General features: G+C 42.4%; 1 protein-coding gene across 2 annotated transcripts in view; it reads left to right on the top strand.

The window, feature by feature from the left end:
* Window positions 1–18,035, top strand: part of vill (villin-like) — a 63,779-nt gene that overhangs the window by 130 nt on the left and 45,614 nt on the right. The window contains exons 1-4 of one of the 2 annotated variants that reach the window (XM_031836466.1): window positions 1–5; window positions 8,827–8,907; window positions 9,934–10,008; window positions 15,615–15,808. The exon at window positions 1–5 is cut by the window's left edge and continues 130 nt beyond it. In XM_031836466.1, the coding sequence (XP_031692326.1) occupies window positions 8,836–8,907; window positions 9,934–10,008; window positions 15,615–15,808 (341 nt within the window). In that variant the 5' untranslated portion in view covers window positions 1–5; window positions 8,827–8,835. Of the gene's footprint in view, window positions 6–4,808; window positions 4,925–8,826; window positions 8,908–9,933; window positions 10,009–15,614; window positions 15,809–18,035 lie in introns of those variants that run through there. The other variant, XM_031836467.1, reaches the window with a different exon arrangement.

Here is an 18,035-nt window from a genome sequence, read left to right as displayed (position 1 = left end):
CATAGGTAAGATTCATACAGCATGGTAGTTATTTCATCAATGACAGTGTTATTCTTTCACTACTGTTAAATCTGTTTTCATGTTGAGATTGTTATGGTTGATATATTGCTCTTTCAGTCAGTGTTGTTACAGGTATTGTCGACTGTAAAGTTCATTCTCTGTGAACTGGCACATAAAGCTTTCTTTGTGAATTCACCAGGGAGTTGGAAGTATATTATGAGGTAGTTCTATGTACTTAGTAAGGTGTGCACACTGACCATTGTCTGATAATAATAGTGCTTAATAGATGTGGAACCTGTTTTTCCATCAGCAGTAAGCCATGGGTTAGGGTTAGGAGGGGTTAGGGTTAGGAGGGGTTGGAGGGGTTATGAAGGGTTAGGAGGGGTTAGGAATCGTTAGGATTGGTTAGGGGTTATGAATGGTTAGGAGGGGTTAGGAGAGGTTAGGAATGGTCAGGAGGGGTTGGGAAGGGTTAGAAGGGGTTAGCAATCGTTAGGATTGGTTAGGAAGGGTTAGGAAGGGTTAGGAGAGGTTATGAAGGGTTAGGAGGGGTTAGGAAGGGTTAGGATGGGTTAGGAAGAGTTAGGAGGGGTTAGGAAGGGTTGGGAGAGGTTGGGAACGGTTAGGAGAGGTAAGAAATGGTCAGGAAGGGTTAGGAAGGGTTAGGAGGGGTTAGGAGAGATTAGGAAGGGTTAGGAGGGGTTATGAAGGATTAGGAGAGGTTAGGAGGGGTTAGGAGAGGTAAGAAATGGTCAGGAGGGGTTAGGAAGGGTTAGGAAGGGTTAGGAGGGGTTAAGAGAGATTGGGAAGGGTTCGGAGAGGTTAGGAGGGGTTAGGAGAGGTAAGAAATGGTCAGGAGGAGTTAGGAAGGGTTAGGAAGGGTTTGGAGGGGTTAGGAAGGGGTTAAAATAGTTTAGGAAAGGTTATGAGAGTTTAGGAAGAGTTAGTCGGGGCTGGGAAGGGTTAGGAATGGTTATGAGGGGATAGGAGGTGATAGGATAGGTTAGGAAGGGTTAGTAAGTGTTAGGAGGGGCGATGAGAGGTTAGGATAGGTTAGTAGGGGCTGGGAAGGGTTAGGAGAGGTTAGGAACGGTTAGGAGAGGTTATGACAGGTTAGGAGGGGTTAGGAGGGATTAGGAGAGGTTTGGAAGGGTTAGGATGGGTTAGGAGGGGTTATGAGAGGTTAGGAGAGGTTTGGAAGGGTTTGGAGAGGTTTGGAAGGGATAGGAGGGGTTAGGAAGGGTTAGGAGAGGTTTGGAAGGGTTTGGAGGGGTTAGGAAAGGTTAGGAAGGGTCGGTAGGGGTTAGGAAGGGTTGGGATAGGTTAGGAGGGGTTAGCAAGGGGTTAGGAGAGTTTAAGATAGGTTAGTAGGGGCTGGGAGGGGTTAGGAGGGGCTGGGAAGTGTTAGGAGAGGGTAGGACAGGTTAGGAGGGTTAGGAAGGGTTAGGAGGGTTTAGGAAGGGTTAGGAGGGTTTAGGAAGGGTTAGGAGGGGTTGGGAAGTGTTAGGAGGGGTTAGGAGGGGTTATAAAGGGTTAGGTGGGTATAGGAAGGGTTAGGAGGGTTTAGGAAGGGTTAGGAGGGGTTGGGAAGTGTTAGGAGGGGTTAGGAGGGGTTATAAAGGGTTAGGTGGGTATAGGAAGGGTTAGGAGGGTTTAGGAAGGGTTAGGAGGGGTTGGGAAGTGTTAGGAGGGGTTAGGAGGGGTTATGAAGGGTTAGGAAGTGATAGAAGGGTTGGGAGGGTTTAGGAAGGGTTAGGAAGTGTTAGGTGGGCATAGGACAGACTAGGAGGTGATAGAAGGGTTAGGAAGTGTTAGGAGGGTATAGGACAGGTTAGGAGGTGATAGAAGGGTTAGGAAGTGTTAGGTGGGTATAGGACAGGTTAGGAGGTGATAGAAGGGTTAGGAGGGTTTAGGATGTGTTAGGTGGGGTTAGGATGGGTTAGGAGGGGTTAGGATGGGTTAGGAGGGGTTAGGATGGGTTAGGAGGGGTTAGGAAGTGTCGTGACGTTGTATTAGTTAATGTGATGACTGTTGTTCATCGAATGATTAAAGTTTCTAATTGCGTGATTAACTGAACCAAGCAATTATTAACTCCTTAACTTGGGGCACCATGGGAAAACTAGTTTTTATTGAGTTTCTATTTCCCAAATTAACTCAAAGAATATCAGAATATCGATTTTACAACAGCCGCTTATTACCAGTTGCCTCTTCCAATCTCGTTCTGAACGTCGTATAGCCCGTGAATCTGCACGGACCCGGGTCTCACCAATTAATTTGTACCAAACCAATCTTAGTTGAATATTTATTTACTAAAAAGCTAAAATGATGATAAAAGATACACATAGACAAAACACATTATAGGCTATTGATTAGAACTTAGTATAACGGGCCAACACACTATAGCGGTTGTTACTCACAATGAGGATTTCAAAAGAGAGAGAAAAAGAGAAAGTACACGAGAGAAATATACATTTGGGTGAATTTGTCAGCTATGCTATTCTAACCCTAGCCTTACCCCAAACTGCCGCTCTTATGGGTCAGAATATAATGATGTAATTACGTGGGGATGATCTCAGAGGATTCTCTGCATAGGCCTTCAGCTGTTCGATGACACACTACTCCGGCGCACCTCCCTGATCGTCCTCCCGCTGTCAGTGTCCTTTTGGGCTTAGGAGTCTGTACCCTCACTCTTTGCTCTGGAAGGGGTCTTCTGAGGACAGACAGCTCGGTAGCTCAGAGCTCACAGCATAGGAATGAAACCCTTTAGATACCACAATTCAATGGGAGATGGAGGCAAGGTGGTTCGACTTGAATTCACCCGCTTAGACACAGCTACTCATCCGTAGCTTGGGTAGAAAAGGATTTCTTTGTCTCCAAACTTGCGTTGCGTTCTGGGTTTGTTGACTTTTTAGACCTTGCTGCAGCTGGGGTCATGTAGTCTTCCTGTAAATTCTATACTCACAGGTTTTATACCCTTGGGTCAGAAGTGGGCGTAACCGCCTTCAGGGCAATTCTCTGGGCTTACCAAGTAAATGAGGCAGGGTCTAGATTTTATTCAAATCCAATTTTAGACAACTAACTTAACATTTCATCTTCCCCAACACATTCTCTTTGATTTGGATATTTTCCATACAACGTACAATGTATAAACATCAAACATCTACTAGGAAAACTCTTCACGTTACACTGTTTTCGTAATAACGTCACCTTTAATAACCATACAAAAATGACATACATTTTCATATTCCATCTATCATCATGACCACCATTGTGGCTGACGGAAACCATTGTTCCAAAGTCCCTTTATTTCATGTTTAATGTTCTGAGGCTGGTTCTCCATAGTAACAGGACAAAGGAATGTGTCTGTGGCCTGAGATTTACCAGGGGCGTGAGGGGTCATAAAACCCCCACATCTTCAGACACCTAGATCTCTCCTCCTCTGTTGGGGTTGAGAGATAATCTGTAGGGTTGTGATCTCCTGTAACCTGACCTGATTAGGACAGTCATGACAGTAAGGAAGGGTTTGGAGGGGTTCGGAGGGTTTAGGAAGGATTAGGAGGTGTTAGGAAGGGAAGGGTTTGGAGGGGTTTTGAAGGGTTATGAAGGGTTAGGAGGGGTTAAGAATGGTTATGATGGGTTTTGAAGGGTTAGGAAGGGTTTGGAGTGGTTAGGGAGGGTTAGGAACGGTTAGGAGTTTTTTTTGAAGTGTTAGGAAAGGTTAGGAGTGGTTTGGAAGGGTTAGGAGGGTTTAGGAAAGGTTAGGAAGGGTTAGGATGGGTTAGGATGGGTTAGGGCATATGAAGGATTATGATTAGGAAGGGTTAGGGATAGGAACTGTTAGGGCATAGGATGGGTTAGGATGACTTAGGAAAGGTTGTTGAAGTGAGAGCTCCATCAGTGCTATTTTAATAAGGCTGATCATGACTTTTAAGTACTGCAGTTGTTACTTCTCATGTGAAACTCAACTATTGGTGGGTGGAGGTTAGTTAATGGACTTGTTCACAATCTGTTTGTCTGAGGAGAACCTAGAAGCCTGGTAGGACAAGGTGTAGTCATCAGTTGAACTAGCAGTTGGAATTGAACAAAGTCACCTTATGCCAGATATTTCTTCTGGTTCCATCACATAGGACCACTAAGCTAGTGCTGCAGTATATTGGGATCATTTTGATACAGTCAACAGACATATAAACAGCACCCTTTTATGTACTAAAGGAGTTGTCCTCCATATGCCAGTCTGCCAGCAGAACCATGTTGACTCAGTCACTTCTAATCACTTCTAGTCACTTCCAGAAGCCTGTAGTAGTTAGGTAGTGGTAAATAATTATAGGACAGTAGTAAACTAATTAGTTCAGGGTAGATTAATCATACCACATTTTTGGGGGGGAATGTTGACCTGCAGTTGACATGATGATGATGAGTCATGGGATCAGTGTGTATGCTGGATAAACCGTGCATTACAATTTTACCTGACTCCACCTTACCCGACTCCACATTTAGTAGTAGTAACGATGATAGGTGACAGGCATCCTGGTTTGGCCTTCAGAACCACTGGGGCGTTGCCAGTGAAATCACTGTTAGCACACTAACCCTATTGTTGAAGTTGACGTGAATACTGCAGTGACATTCATGTTTGTTTTAAATGAGTCAGGTCTTAATCTGAGATTAGGTTTCCGTCCAAAAATGGCACACTACTCCCTATGTAAAGAACTGCTATTGGCCACGGCCCAAAGAGGTTTGGTGTTTGAGGGCCCCATAGATCATTATGTAGGGAGTAGGATGCCATTTGGGACACATTCCTGGTACCATGACTGAGCAGGTTTTAATAAGGGCTGGGGATAGTTAGCTGTTTGAGGTCACCAAGCTCCACTCACCACACACTCCCTGTCCTCACTACACCTTGGACCTGTCAGCTGCTCAGCAACAAGTATGACTTCCTCTATCTAAATATCGGTATATATTAAATGTGAATTCCTCTATCTAACTATCTGTATATAGTAAGTATGACTTCCTCTATCTAACTATCTGTATATAGTAAGCATGACTTCCTCTATCTAACTATCTGTATATAGTAAGTATGACTTCCTCTATCTAACTATCTGTATATAGTAAGCATGACTTCCTCTATCTAACTATCTGTATATAGTAAGTATGACTTCCTCTATCTAACTATCTGTATATAGTAAGCATGACTTCCTCTATCTAACTATCTGTATATAGTAAGCATGACTTCTTCTATCTAACTATCTGTAAATAGTATGACTTCCTCTATCTAACTATCTGTATTTAGTATGACTTCCTCTATCTAACTATCTGTATTTAGTATGACTTCCTCTATCTAACTATCTGTAAATAGTATGACTTCCTCTATCTAACTATCTGTATTTAGTATGACTTCCTCTATCTAACTTTCTGTATTTAGTATGACTTCCTCTATCTAACTATCTGTATATAGTATGACTTCCTCTATCTAACTATCTGTATATAGTATGACTTCCCCTATCTAACTATCTGTATATAGTAAGTATGACTTCCTCTATCTAACTATCTGTATATAGTAAGCATGACTTCCTCTATCTAACTATCTGTATATAGTAAGCATGACTTCTTCTATCTAACTATCTGTAAATAGTATGACTTCCTCTATCTAACTATCTGTATTTAGTATGACTTCCTCTATCTAACTATCTGTATTTAGTATGACTTCCTCTATCTAACTATCTGTAAATAGTATGACTTCCTCTATCTAACTATCTGTATTTAGTATGACTTCCTCTATCTAACTTTCTGTATTTAGTATGACTTCCTCTATCTAACTATCTGTATATAGTATGACTTCCTCTATCTAACTATCTGTATATAGTATGACTTCCCCTATCTAACTATCTGTATATAGTAAGTATGACTTCCCCTATCTAACTATCTGTATATAGTAAGTATTACTTCCTCTATCTAACTATCTGTATATAGTAAGAATGAATTCCTCTATCTAACTATCTGTATATAGTAAGTTTGACTTCCTCTATTTAACTATCTGTATATAGTATGACTTCCTCTATCTAACTATCTGTATATTGTAAGTTTGACATTCCTCTATTGAACTATCTGTATATAGTATGACTTCCTCTATTGAACTATCTGTATATTGTAAGTTTGACATTCCTCTATTGAACTATCTGTATATAGTAAGTATGACTTCCTCTATTTAACTATCTGTATATAGTAAGTATGACTTCCTCTATCTAACTATCTGTATATAGTAAGTATGACCACTGAATGAATTCAGTAACTAGGCTTCCTCTATCTTGATATAAAGCGGTCATGTAGCTGTGTTCTCATAAATCAAAGCTCACCCATAGTTCTCTGCTTTGGTTTTGCCTTTGCGTTCTCATACAGTACAGCAAGCTGTATTCTTACAGTCAGTGACATTTTATAGTCCTTCCGTGACACTAATGAGATAGTGATATGTCATAGTGTTTGCTCAGTGACACCCTGTGTGTTTGTCTGGCAGTGCTGATATCTGTCCGAAGGGGCAATTACACGCCCCTGATTGCGGAAGTTGTTTGTTGCCATAGTGGCTAGTAGACTCCAAGTTGCCAGGCCTGTCTGTTCTTAGGCCACCTGTTCTCCAGAACAGTCATGAGATTACTTGCTTTTATAATAGGCTCTTTACTGCAGAATATCTACTGTATATTGCCTTTAACCTTAAAAGTACCAACTGGGGTCATTTTGACCCCAGAGGCATATTTTTGTTCACAGCCCAGAGGTGGTTTATTCAATTCTTCATTCAACTTGTTCTTACCAAATCTAAATAATTGAGTGTTTCTGTATCAATATGGACATAAAATGTGTTTTGACCCCAGCCCAAAACATCTAACTCCACCTACAGTCCTACAGCATATAGGATCTTTATTTGAATATAGGTTTCCCTGGAGACATAATGACAAGTTATCCATACCAGCAAAGGATGGACGGGGACCTGTATCAGTGAGTTTGACCAGATAGACATATCATCTGCAGTGATGTAGCACCTCATGTACCTGCCTAAGGTTCTATACCACGTACAGTGCATTCAGAAATATTCAGACCCCTTCACTTTTTTCCCCATTTTGTTATGTTGAAGCCTTATTAAAAAATGGATCAAAACGTTTTTCTCCCCCCTCATCAATCTACAGATAATACCCCATAATGAAAAAGCAAAAACAGGTTAAAAATAATGAAATATCACATTTACAGAAGTATTCAGACCCTTTACTTAGTACTTTGTTGAAGCACCTTTGGCAGCGATTACAGCCTTAAGTCTTATTTGGTATGACGCTACCAGCTTGGCACACCTGTATTTTGGGAGTTTCTCCCATTCTTCTCTGCAGATCCTCTCAAGCTCTGTCAAGTTGGATGGGAAGCGTCACGCACAGATATTTTCAGTTCTCTCCAGAGATGTTCGATCGGGTTTAAGCCTGGGCTCTGGCTGGGCCACTCAAGGACATTCAGAGAATTGTCCCAAAGCCAATCCTGCATTGTCTTGGCTATGTGCTTATGGTTGCTGTCCGTTTGGAAGGTGAAAGTTCACCATAGTCTGAGGTCCTGAGCACAGGTTTTCATCAATGGTCTCTCTGTACTTTGCTCCGTTCATCTTTGCCTCGAGCCTGACTAGTCTCCCAGTTCCTGCCGCTTGAAAACATACCCACAGCATGATGCTACCACCACCAAACTAGCACTAACTAGCATTAATGGCAACAGTGGTTGGCACTTAAATAACGTGCCATAGAATTCTGCAGGACCATGCAAGCTGCGCCGCGGTACGCTGCAACTTTAAAAGGAGGAACCACTATACTAAGCAGCTCATATCACAGACAGAAGCCTGCTTCATGGCACACCAATCCGAACTCATCTCCTGGAATGTCCAGCCCATCCATTATCTCAGCCAATCATGGCTAGCGGGAAGGTTCCTGCCTTTTTCCATTACTAAACCAACTAGGCTCGTAATTTAACCATTTTTTTTGTATTTACAGATGACATACAGTACAAGTTTGTTTTTAAGGCACATGGAAGGTCACATGTTCCTGATTTCTGCTAAAAAAACACATTTTGGAAACAATTATTTACATGCCTAATTATGTTTTTTTATAAGAAAGAATTTTATATTTTTCTGTGATTGATGCTTTTTCCAATAGTTTCTTCTTGGGGTCAAAATGACCCCAGGTGGTTATCGATGTACACAGTAAAACAACATCTATTTGTTTCAACTAACTTTTAGTTCCACAGACTTTTTTGGTTTACTCAACTTTTTGGTCAAAGTGTTACCTGAAGTTAACATTTTTCATTGGCCCAAACATCTCCAACATGAGAAAACAGATAAAAATTATATCAATTTTAAAATGATCTGTTTGCTCAAATGGTCTAGTATGTTCATTCAACTTGAAATAATTATTGTTGTTGCACAGCTTTTTTGTTGTTGTAAGATGTCCAAAAATAAATGTTTCATTGAATAAACATAAGACAGGTTGAGCAAACACATCATTTTAAATGGATTGAACGTTTCCTCAAGTTGGAGAAGAATTGGGGTCAACAATTTTTGGGGGGTTCAGTTTAACACTTAGTCTGAAAAGTAAACAAAAAGAAGCTATGGAACCAGTTACTTAATAATAATTAGTTGAAACAACTACATTTGTGGGTGTTTATTTTTTATTTTTTTACAGTGTATGTCAAATATGTTGGTGGCTTGGTGGTTAAAAACTCTGTGGAAGATAGGCACTTTTCAGTAAACATGCAGCAACCTTTCTGAGGTGATTCACAGTACATTCAGCATGCTCTCTACTGTGTTGTTAGTTGTGCAGAATGACTGAAGAAAGTCCAGAAGCCTTTCAGCATGTCAGCAGGAAGTCTGGCCTACAGATCTGGACCATCAATGTAAGTCCCACGTCTTTACATCCTATTGTAATATACTGTAACAGATCTTCATTTGATCACCCTATTTCAGGATAACTTTTCTGCAATGCAGTACATTTTAAACTTCTAGTTTACTTGAGGTCTAAAAAGGCTTTTAATGTTTGGAATTTCCACTTAGAAATTGTAGACTTGATTTTCCTTTATGAGAAATGTATCAACTCCTACAAAAAGGTTAATTAATTTTAATCTACTTAATAATTCACACTTCCTGTTGCTGCGGGATTATTTTTCTGCTGTAGGAAACTGGCACAAATGAAGATCCTACATCTGTGTATACAGCGGTCTCTGCTGGGTTATACAGCGGTCTCCACTGGGTTATACAGCGGTCTCCACTGGGTTGTATAGCTAGTCTCCACTGGGTTATACAGCAGTCTCCACTGGGTTATACAACAGTCTCTACTGGGTTATACAGCAGTCTCAACCGGGTTATACATCAGTCTCCATTGGGTTATACAACAGTCTCCACTGGGTTATATAGCTGGTCTCCACTGGGTTATATAGCTGGTCTCCACTGGGTTATACAACAGTCTCCACTGGGTTATACATCAGTCTCCATTGGGTTATACAGTAGTCTCCACTGGGTTATATAGCAGTCTCCACTGTGTTATACAGCAGTCTCTGCTAGGTTATTTAGTAGTCTCCACTGGGTTATACAGCAGTCTCCACAGGGTTATACATCAGTTTCCACTGGGTTATACAGCAGTCTCCACTGTGTTATACAGCAGTCTCCACAGAGTTATACAGTAGTCTCCATTGGGTTATACAGCAGTCTCCACTGGGTTATACAACAGTCTCCACTGGGTTATACAGCAGTCTCCACTGGGTTATACAACAGTCTCCACTGGGTTATACAACAGTCTCCACTGGGTATATTACACTTAGTCTCAGATCCAATGCTGAGATGGGACTTTTGTGACAGTTTTCTTTGGTGTTCTGTCACGCTGTTATTGAAATATAATATTCTGAAAGTATCTTGTTGTTTTTAAGAACATGAAGATGGTTCCTGTACCGGACCAAGCTTTTGGGAACTTCTTTGAGGGAGATTGCTACGTTGTCCTCTATGTGAGTATTGCTACGTTGTCCTCTATGTGAGTATTGCTACATTGTCCTCTATGTGAGTATTGCTACGTTGTCCTCTATGTGAGTATTGCTACATTGTCCTCTATATGAGTATTGCTACATTGTCCTCTATATGAGTATTGCTACATTGTCCTCTATATGAGTATTGCTACATTGTCCTCTGTGAGAGTATTGCTACATTGTCCTCTGTGAGTATTGCTATATTGTCCTTTGAGCCTCTAGCCTGGTACCCTGTAGAAATTATCTATGGGTCGTTCCTGAATTACAGTGATGTGTGGGGAGCCTCTAGCCTGGTACCCTGTAGACATTTTCTAAGGGTCGTTCCTGAATTACGGTGAGGTGTGGGGAGCCTCTAGCCTGGTACCCTGTAGACATTTTCTAAGGCTGGTTCCTGAATTACCGTGATGTGTGGGGAGCCTCTAGCCTGGTACCCTGTAGACATTTTCTAAGGGTCGTTCCTGAATTACGGTGATGTGTAGGGAGCCTCTAGCCTGGTACCCTGTAGACATTTTCTAAGGGTCGTTCCTGAATTACGGTGATGTGTGGGGAGCCTCTAGCCTGGTACCCTGTAGACATTTTCTAAGGGTCGTTCCTGAATTACGGTGATGTGTGGGGAGCCTCTAGCCTGGTACCCTGTAGACATTTTCTAAGGGTCGTTCCTGAATTACGGTGATGTGTGGGGAGCCTCTAGCCTGGTACCCTGTAGACATTTTCTAAGGGTCATTCCTGAATTACGGTGAGGTGTGGGGAGCCTCTAGCCTGGTACCCTGTAGACATTTTCTAAGGGTCGTTCCTGAATTACGGTGATGTGTGGAGAGCCTCTAGCCTGGTACCCTGTAGACATTTTCTAAGGGTCGTTCCTGAATTACGGTGATGTGTAGGGAGCCTCTAGCCTGGTACTCTGTAGACATTTTCTAAGGGTCGTTCCTGAATTACGGTGATGTGTGGGGAGCCTCTAGCCTGGTACCCTGTAGACATTTTCTAAGGGTCGTTCCTGAATTACGGTGATGTGTAGGGAGCCTCTAGCCTGGTACCCTGTAGACATTTTCTAAGGGTCGTTCCTGAATTACGGTGATGTGTGGGGAGCCTCTAGCCTGGTACCCTGTAGACATTTTCTAAGGGTCGTTCCTGAATTACGGTGATGTGTGGGGAGCCTCTAGCCTGGTACCCTGTAGACATTTTCTAAGGGTCGTTCCTGAATTACGGTGATGTGTGGGGAGCCTCTAGCCTGGTACCCTGTAGACATTTTCTAAGGGTCATTCCTGAATTACGGTGAGGTGTGGGGAGCCTCTAGCCTGGTACCCTGTAGACATTTTCTAAGGGTCGTTCCTGAATTACGGTGATGTGTGGAGAGCCTCTAGCCTGGTACCCTGTAGACATTTTCTAAGGGTCGTTCCTGAATTACGGTGATGTGTAGGGAGCCTCTAGCCTGGTACCCTGTAGACATTTTCTAAGGGTCGTTCCTGAATTACGGTGATGTGTGGGGAGCCTCTAGCCTGGTACCCTGTAGACATTTTCTAAGGGTCGTTCCTGAATTACGGTGATGTGTGGGGAGCCTCTAGCCTGGTACCCTGTAGACATTTTCTAAGGGTCGTTCCTGAATTACGGTGATGTGTGGGGAGCCTCTAGCCTGGTACCCTGTAGACATTTTCTAAGGGTCGTTCCTGAATTACGGTGATGTGTGGGGAGCCTCTAGCCTGGTACCCTGTAGACATTTTCTAAGGGTCGTTCCTGAATTACGGTGATGTGTGGAGAGCCTCTAGCCTGGTACCCTGTAGACATTTTCTAAGGGTGGTTCCTGAATTACGGTGATGTGTGGAGAGCCTCTAGCCTGGTACCCTGTAGACATTTTCTAAGGGTGGTTCCTGAATTACGGTGGCATTTGGTCATGGCATTTTGAACACTTGTTATTAATTGTAATGTTTTTGGATATATCTTCGCATTCTAAATAAACTATTTGAAAGCTTAAAGACTTTAAATCATTTGTATCATTATGATAACATTGTGCCACCAATAGGAGTAGTAACACTAATTTGACATTTTAGGTAAATGAGTATTTCCTGAAATGGAGGCAACTCTAAGGTCATCAATTTTGTAAAACATATTTACTAAAGTAATTAAATTAATAATTTGGCTCACAATGTTTTTTCCCTGACTAACACCAAGTGAAACTTTAGATGTAGACACAACTAAAAGGGTGTGATTATCTAATAATTTAGATGATTTAACATAGACTCACTCCTCCCCCGATAACACTGGAGAAAATGCTGAAGGTCCTTGTATACTGCATATTTGAAATCAGTGATTTTCAAGGTGGTAACACCAATGACAGAAAATGCAACGTTATGACTGTAACTACTGTTCCCTGAAGGAGGGAAGGTACAACATACTATGTTGGAGTCTCGCCACTCTCGCCACTTCCTGTTGAAGGATTTACATTCACTCCTGACAAGAGGCCAAAGAAATCCGTGCATCCCTGGAATCCTCGCCTTCCACATTTGATAAGTGTGAGGCTTGGATTCATTCCTTCAATTTAATACCACTCTTCACCAAGCCCACTCTTCACCAAGCCCACTCTTCACCAAGCCCACTCTTCACCAAGCCCAGGAACAGGTGCCGGGAGACAAACGAGGGAGTTTTTGTGCATTTTATTACGATCCCCATTAGCTAAAGCCGTAACGTTAGCTAATCTTCCTGAGTTCCTCATTTCCCTCCTTCAGGGAACAGTAGTTATAGTCATAGCGTTACTTTCTATTTCAGTCAGTCAACTTTGGTACAACATACTATGGGAAAATATAATCACTCCCCAAATGGATACTAAATGAAAACGGCCCATGGCAGACCACCCAGACCTGGGTATTGTACACACGGTGCGCTGCCTGGAGACTTTCCCCTGTCAGAGCCATAAGCACGCTACGGGATACACTGGGAGCAGTGTCATCCAAGCGATAAAACCTCACAACAGTGTGTGGTGATGCCCAACTCGCTGCAGCAAAAATATCTCCTATAGTCAACCCTTTAAACAACACTCAAGATGCTGTCAGACCCTGGCGGAGTGGGAGCGTACACCGCTAGATAACCATGCCCCTTGCTGCTATATGCCAGGGAGATAGCTTCCGCAATCCAGTGAAACACTGCAGAAACACTGCTTAGGGAGCGCCCTGCCGCCAGCTGAATTAGGTAAACAGAGTGTTCACAGAGCCGGACATCCTTGGTCTGTTGAATGTACTTGCGTAAAGCACCTGACACAGGACATGTAATCTCTGTTGCTCTTCAGAAGCAAAAGGTTGCGAAAAGAGACCTATAGGTTCATAGGCATGACCTTCGGTGCAAACTGAGTACTGGATAACGTGTGGAGGTCCCCAACACATTTAACGAGGCCAATGCCATGGGCAGGGAGGTTTTGTAGAAGAGGCTATTCAGATCCACTGATTCCAAAGGATCAAAGGGGGCACACAGTGCCTCCAAAACCAGTGCCATGTCCCATGTGGACGCAATAGTTTTAGAGACTGGTCTGAGACGATGTCTTTCAGGAATCACACAACCAGGGGATAGGTGTCACGTTCTGACCTTAGTTCCTTTGTTTTGTCTTTGTTTATATGGTCAGGGCGTGAGTTGGGGTGGGCAGACTATGTTTGTTTTTCTATGTTTGGTTTCTGGGTTCGGCCTAGTATGGTTCTCAATCAGAGGCAGGTGTCGTTAGGTGGTCTGAGACGACGTACACCTTTCAGGAATCACACAACCAGGGGATGGGCCCCAGGTGAGGATTCGTCAACTCCCACCTGACCCGATGAGATAGCGGCCATGTACACTTTTAAAGTGGAGAATGCCCGCCCCTGCTCAAAGGATGTCCCTCACAGAACTCTGAAAAGGAGCAAGTCCTTTATCTATCTTTCTTTCTATCTTTATCTTTAGCACCAGAGATCAAAAGCTTCCACAGTAAAGATCTATGCACTAACGAACATTTCCCAAATCTGTGAGACCACCCAGGTGAGTAGCCTCCACTCCCGAGAGAGAGGGCCACACCTGGATAAAAGAGCTGAACCGTAGTTGAAGTAGCCGGGGACATGCGTCGCCCAAAGTGAGAGGATGTGGACACTGCTCCCCGGGAGGGATCAAAGGTGTCCCTGTCTGTTGATGAAATATAGTCAGTTCTGACCATCAATCCGGGGGAAGCACCTGAGTGCCAGATACACCATTAAGAGCTCGGGGTAATTAATATGCAGCGTCCTCAGCACAAGTGTACATACCCCGAATCGTATTTCCTTCGTACATCGCACCCCACCCTCTGGGGATGCGTCTTTTGTGATCACCTTGCAGGATACAACTAAGCCCCTGGAAGGTTCCCACCACTGGTCCTTGGTCCGTAGGCCTCATAGAGACACCTGAAGCAACCGGCTTAGGCTGCGAGATGCATCCAGGTGGGCACTCAGTGCTGTAAGGGCCTTATCGACAATAGGCTTCCATCACACTAAGGTGAAGAGCGGAATAATTGAAGGGTTGAATCCGAGCCTCGGGCTTATCAACTGGGGAAATCAGGGCTTCCAGCAAGGCACGGATTTCATTAGCCTTCTCAGGCATGATTGTTGATCCTTCAACGAAGTCCTGAGTCCTGAGTTCTGAGTCGTGCGGAATTCATTAGCCTTCTCAGGTGTGATTGTAGATCCTTCAACCAAAGTCCTGAGTCCTGAGTCCTGAGTCCTGAGTCCTGAGTCCTGAGGCCTGAGGCCTGAGTCCTGAGTCCTGAGTCCTGAGTCCTGAGTCCTGAGTCCTGAGTCCTGAGGCCTGAGTCCTGAGTCCTGAGTCCTGAGTCCTGAGTCCTGAGTCCTGAGTCCTGAGACTCCAACATAGTATGTTGTACTGAAGTTGACTGACTGGAAGGGAACTGAGGGATATTATTATGCATTTTAATGTTTTTTAAAAATCTATACAATATATTGAATACTTTTGTTCAATGTCTAGAATTCAAAATACTAGATAAATATCTGTAAAAGATGTCGCTACACCTCTACACTTCACCAACATGCTATCTCCCAGTAGTTTATATAATCCATATAAATATATGTTTTACAGTATAAATGACTTATATACAGTAGGCTTTCATATAAAGTAACAGTTAAATATAATATGTATTATTTTTGTAATTTTAAAGTGTTTTTACATGATGTTTTTACATGATGTTTTTACATGGTGCCAAAGACAGCCTTTACCACCTCAATTGAAGAATGATGCCTCAATAATTACCCATACGGCATATGTGTGTGTGCAGTTTACAATTTCAACGATGTGTATCTATGTCATGTACATGTATGTGTGTGTAACAGAATACAATATGTAAATACTATATACAGCACCAGTCAATGCCAAGAGTGTGCAAAGTTGTCATCAAGGCAAAGGGGTGGCTAATTTGAAGATTGTCAAATGTATTTGTTTAACACTTTTTTGGTTACTACATGATTCCATATTTGTTATTTCATAATTTTGATGTCTTCACTATTATTCTACATTGCAGAATATAGTAAAATAAATAAAAACCCTATAATGAGTAGGTGTGTCCACACTTCTGACTGGTACGTGTGTGTGTCCAGAGGAGTCAGGGCTCCAGTAACTCCATGGACGTCCACTACTGGATTGGTAACTCCTCCTCTCAGGATGAGCAGGGAGCGGCGGCCATCTTAGTGACTCAGCTGGATGAGTTCCTGGGGGGCAGTCCTGTCCAGCACAGGGAGGTACAGGCCGCAGAGTCCTCCAAGTTCAGGAGCTACTTCAGGAACGGACTCATGTGAGTGACCAAGTGGATGGAAATAATATAATTAATATATTATACTACACACACACACACACACACACACACACACACACACACACACACACACACACACACACACACACACACACACACACACACACACACACACACACACACACACACACACACACAGGACTCTACACACTCACAGGACTCTACACACACACAGGACTCTACACACACACAGGACTCTACACACACACAGGACTCTACACACACGCAGGACTCTACACACACACAGGACCCTACACACACACAGGACTCTACACAGACACCGGACTCTACACACACAAAGGACTCTACACACACACTCACACACACTGACACTCCAAAACACACACTTTGCTCATACACACATAACACGCAGGCACATTCATACTCATTTGCGATTTCAGCATGTCTTGGTGAGGCAAAACTCAAACCATTTCTGTAGATGCCAGTGAAGCCACCACACCACACAACACAACACAACACTAAACAATACATTAAATGCCCTATAACAGTGACAAACGGTGCTATGCTCACAGCGGAGCTCTCTTTTCAGAATATGTATTATTTCACAAGATAATATTTCATAAGATAGGATTGATTATTATAATTCATTTATATTATTTCATGAATCGAACAGTCCAAACATCAGACTAAAGCCTCAGCTGAACTTGATGTGCAATCTGAGATAAACAAAGCATGTGTGAGAGTGTCTGTCTTAAGTGGTATTAACATACTGTCTGCTATTTAAGGTGACAGAACACACACATCATACTGTCTTGCCAATATAACTGTCTACATTTGGGTTGAGTTAAAACATTGTTACACAGAACAATTGTAAAATATTATATTTGAAGGTTGATCTACTAAGGACATGGACTAATGACTCATTACTTAATAACTGTATTTTCTTCATAAAGCGCTTTTCACGATCCCCTAAATGTAAAATTTGTATTTAAAATAATTTTTGTGATAGAATGAAAGTGTACCAGAACGCGCTTCAGTAGTTGAACTAAAGACGAGCCATAAACCATACTGTAGGCAAAAAGCAAATGCATTAGAAAAACAAACTAAAAGTCCATTTAACAGAGCTATAAATAGTGCCTTAAGAGCATAATAGTATTGGAATGAGACACTTATGGCTCATCCATTAATTCACAGGAACACGTCAGCCGGAGGGAGGGCTGTGCTTCCTCCTGTCACTTCTCCCACTACATACAATAATAGATTTTTATCCACTATTGTTCAGTGGAACAAAGGCTCTCAACAGTCTGTGTGGTATTCTGTTCCTTGGCAGCTGATACACTGTGGTCTGTAGGAATTCCCATGCTGGGGCACAGAGGGGAAGTTGATATCAAACACATCATAGGACTTGAATCTGGTGACCCAGTGTACCTTGCTCCAATGCTGGTCCACTAACGACTGTAAACACCTGTGAGCAGTCCCCAAGAGCCAACACAAATGACTATGGTCTGGACACCTCCGCCTGGTGCAGGTACTCTCCCATGTTTGTCACAACCTGTTAGAGATATCATTTGATTTTAGAATATGAGGATGTGTGGTATTTTGTATATTTAATAGCCATTTACATCAATCAACTCCCTGTTTGATGCCTTCATCTTCCATTAATTTGGGTTTGGGGCTCATAGGTTCATTTACAACACTAAGCAGGTGTCCATCCAACCATTTCATACAGACCAATTACCTGCCGCATTAAAAATGTCACAGCCGGCCAGAGTACATTTGTTGTTGAAGAACAGTAGATCAATCAAGGAAATATGAAATGTCAATACAATTTTATAAATGGTCATACAATTTTATAAATGCCTACAGACAATTTGTTTGTTCGACATGGTGGGATGTTTTTGTGTCGTGTAAATTGATTATGCAGTGAAATGGCAGTGGAAACTCCATTATGTGCAAATATTTATATAATAACTGTCAAATTAAAGTAAACTTGGAATCACGCGATACGCTATGTGTCTCCTCCTACCCGGGAAAGCATCCAGTTTATTAAGGCTGTAGATGAACTCCACTTCACAGGGTGGTTCAAGGTGATGAGCGTTATGCTACTTTCCAATAAGGGTCTTATTCTGGTGACATGAATATTGATGCATGTTTGACAAATACAAATTATATCGCTCTTATTCATAGTAATGTCATAGAAGACAGTCACACATTTTCTTACGTTACAGCCTTATTCTAAAATGTA

The sequence above is a fragment of the Oncorhynchus kisutch genome, linkage group LG11, assembly GCF_002021735.2.
Source record: "Oncorhynchus kisutch isolate 150728-3 linkage group LG11, Okis_V2, whole genome shotgun sequence".
Taxonomy (NCBI): domain Eukaryota; kingdom Metazoa; phylum Chordata; class Actinopteri; order Salmoniformes; family Salmonidae; genus Oncorhynchus; species Oncorhynchus kisutch.
The sequence above is the reverse complement of the archived record's forward strand: the minus strand, read 5'-3'. Positions and strand labels throughout refer to the sequence as shown.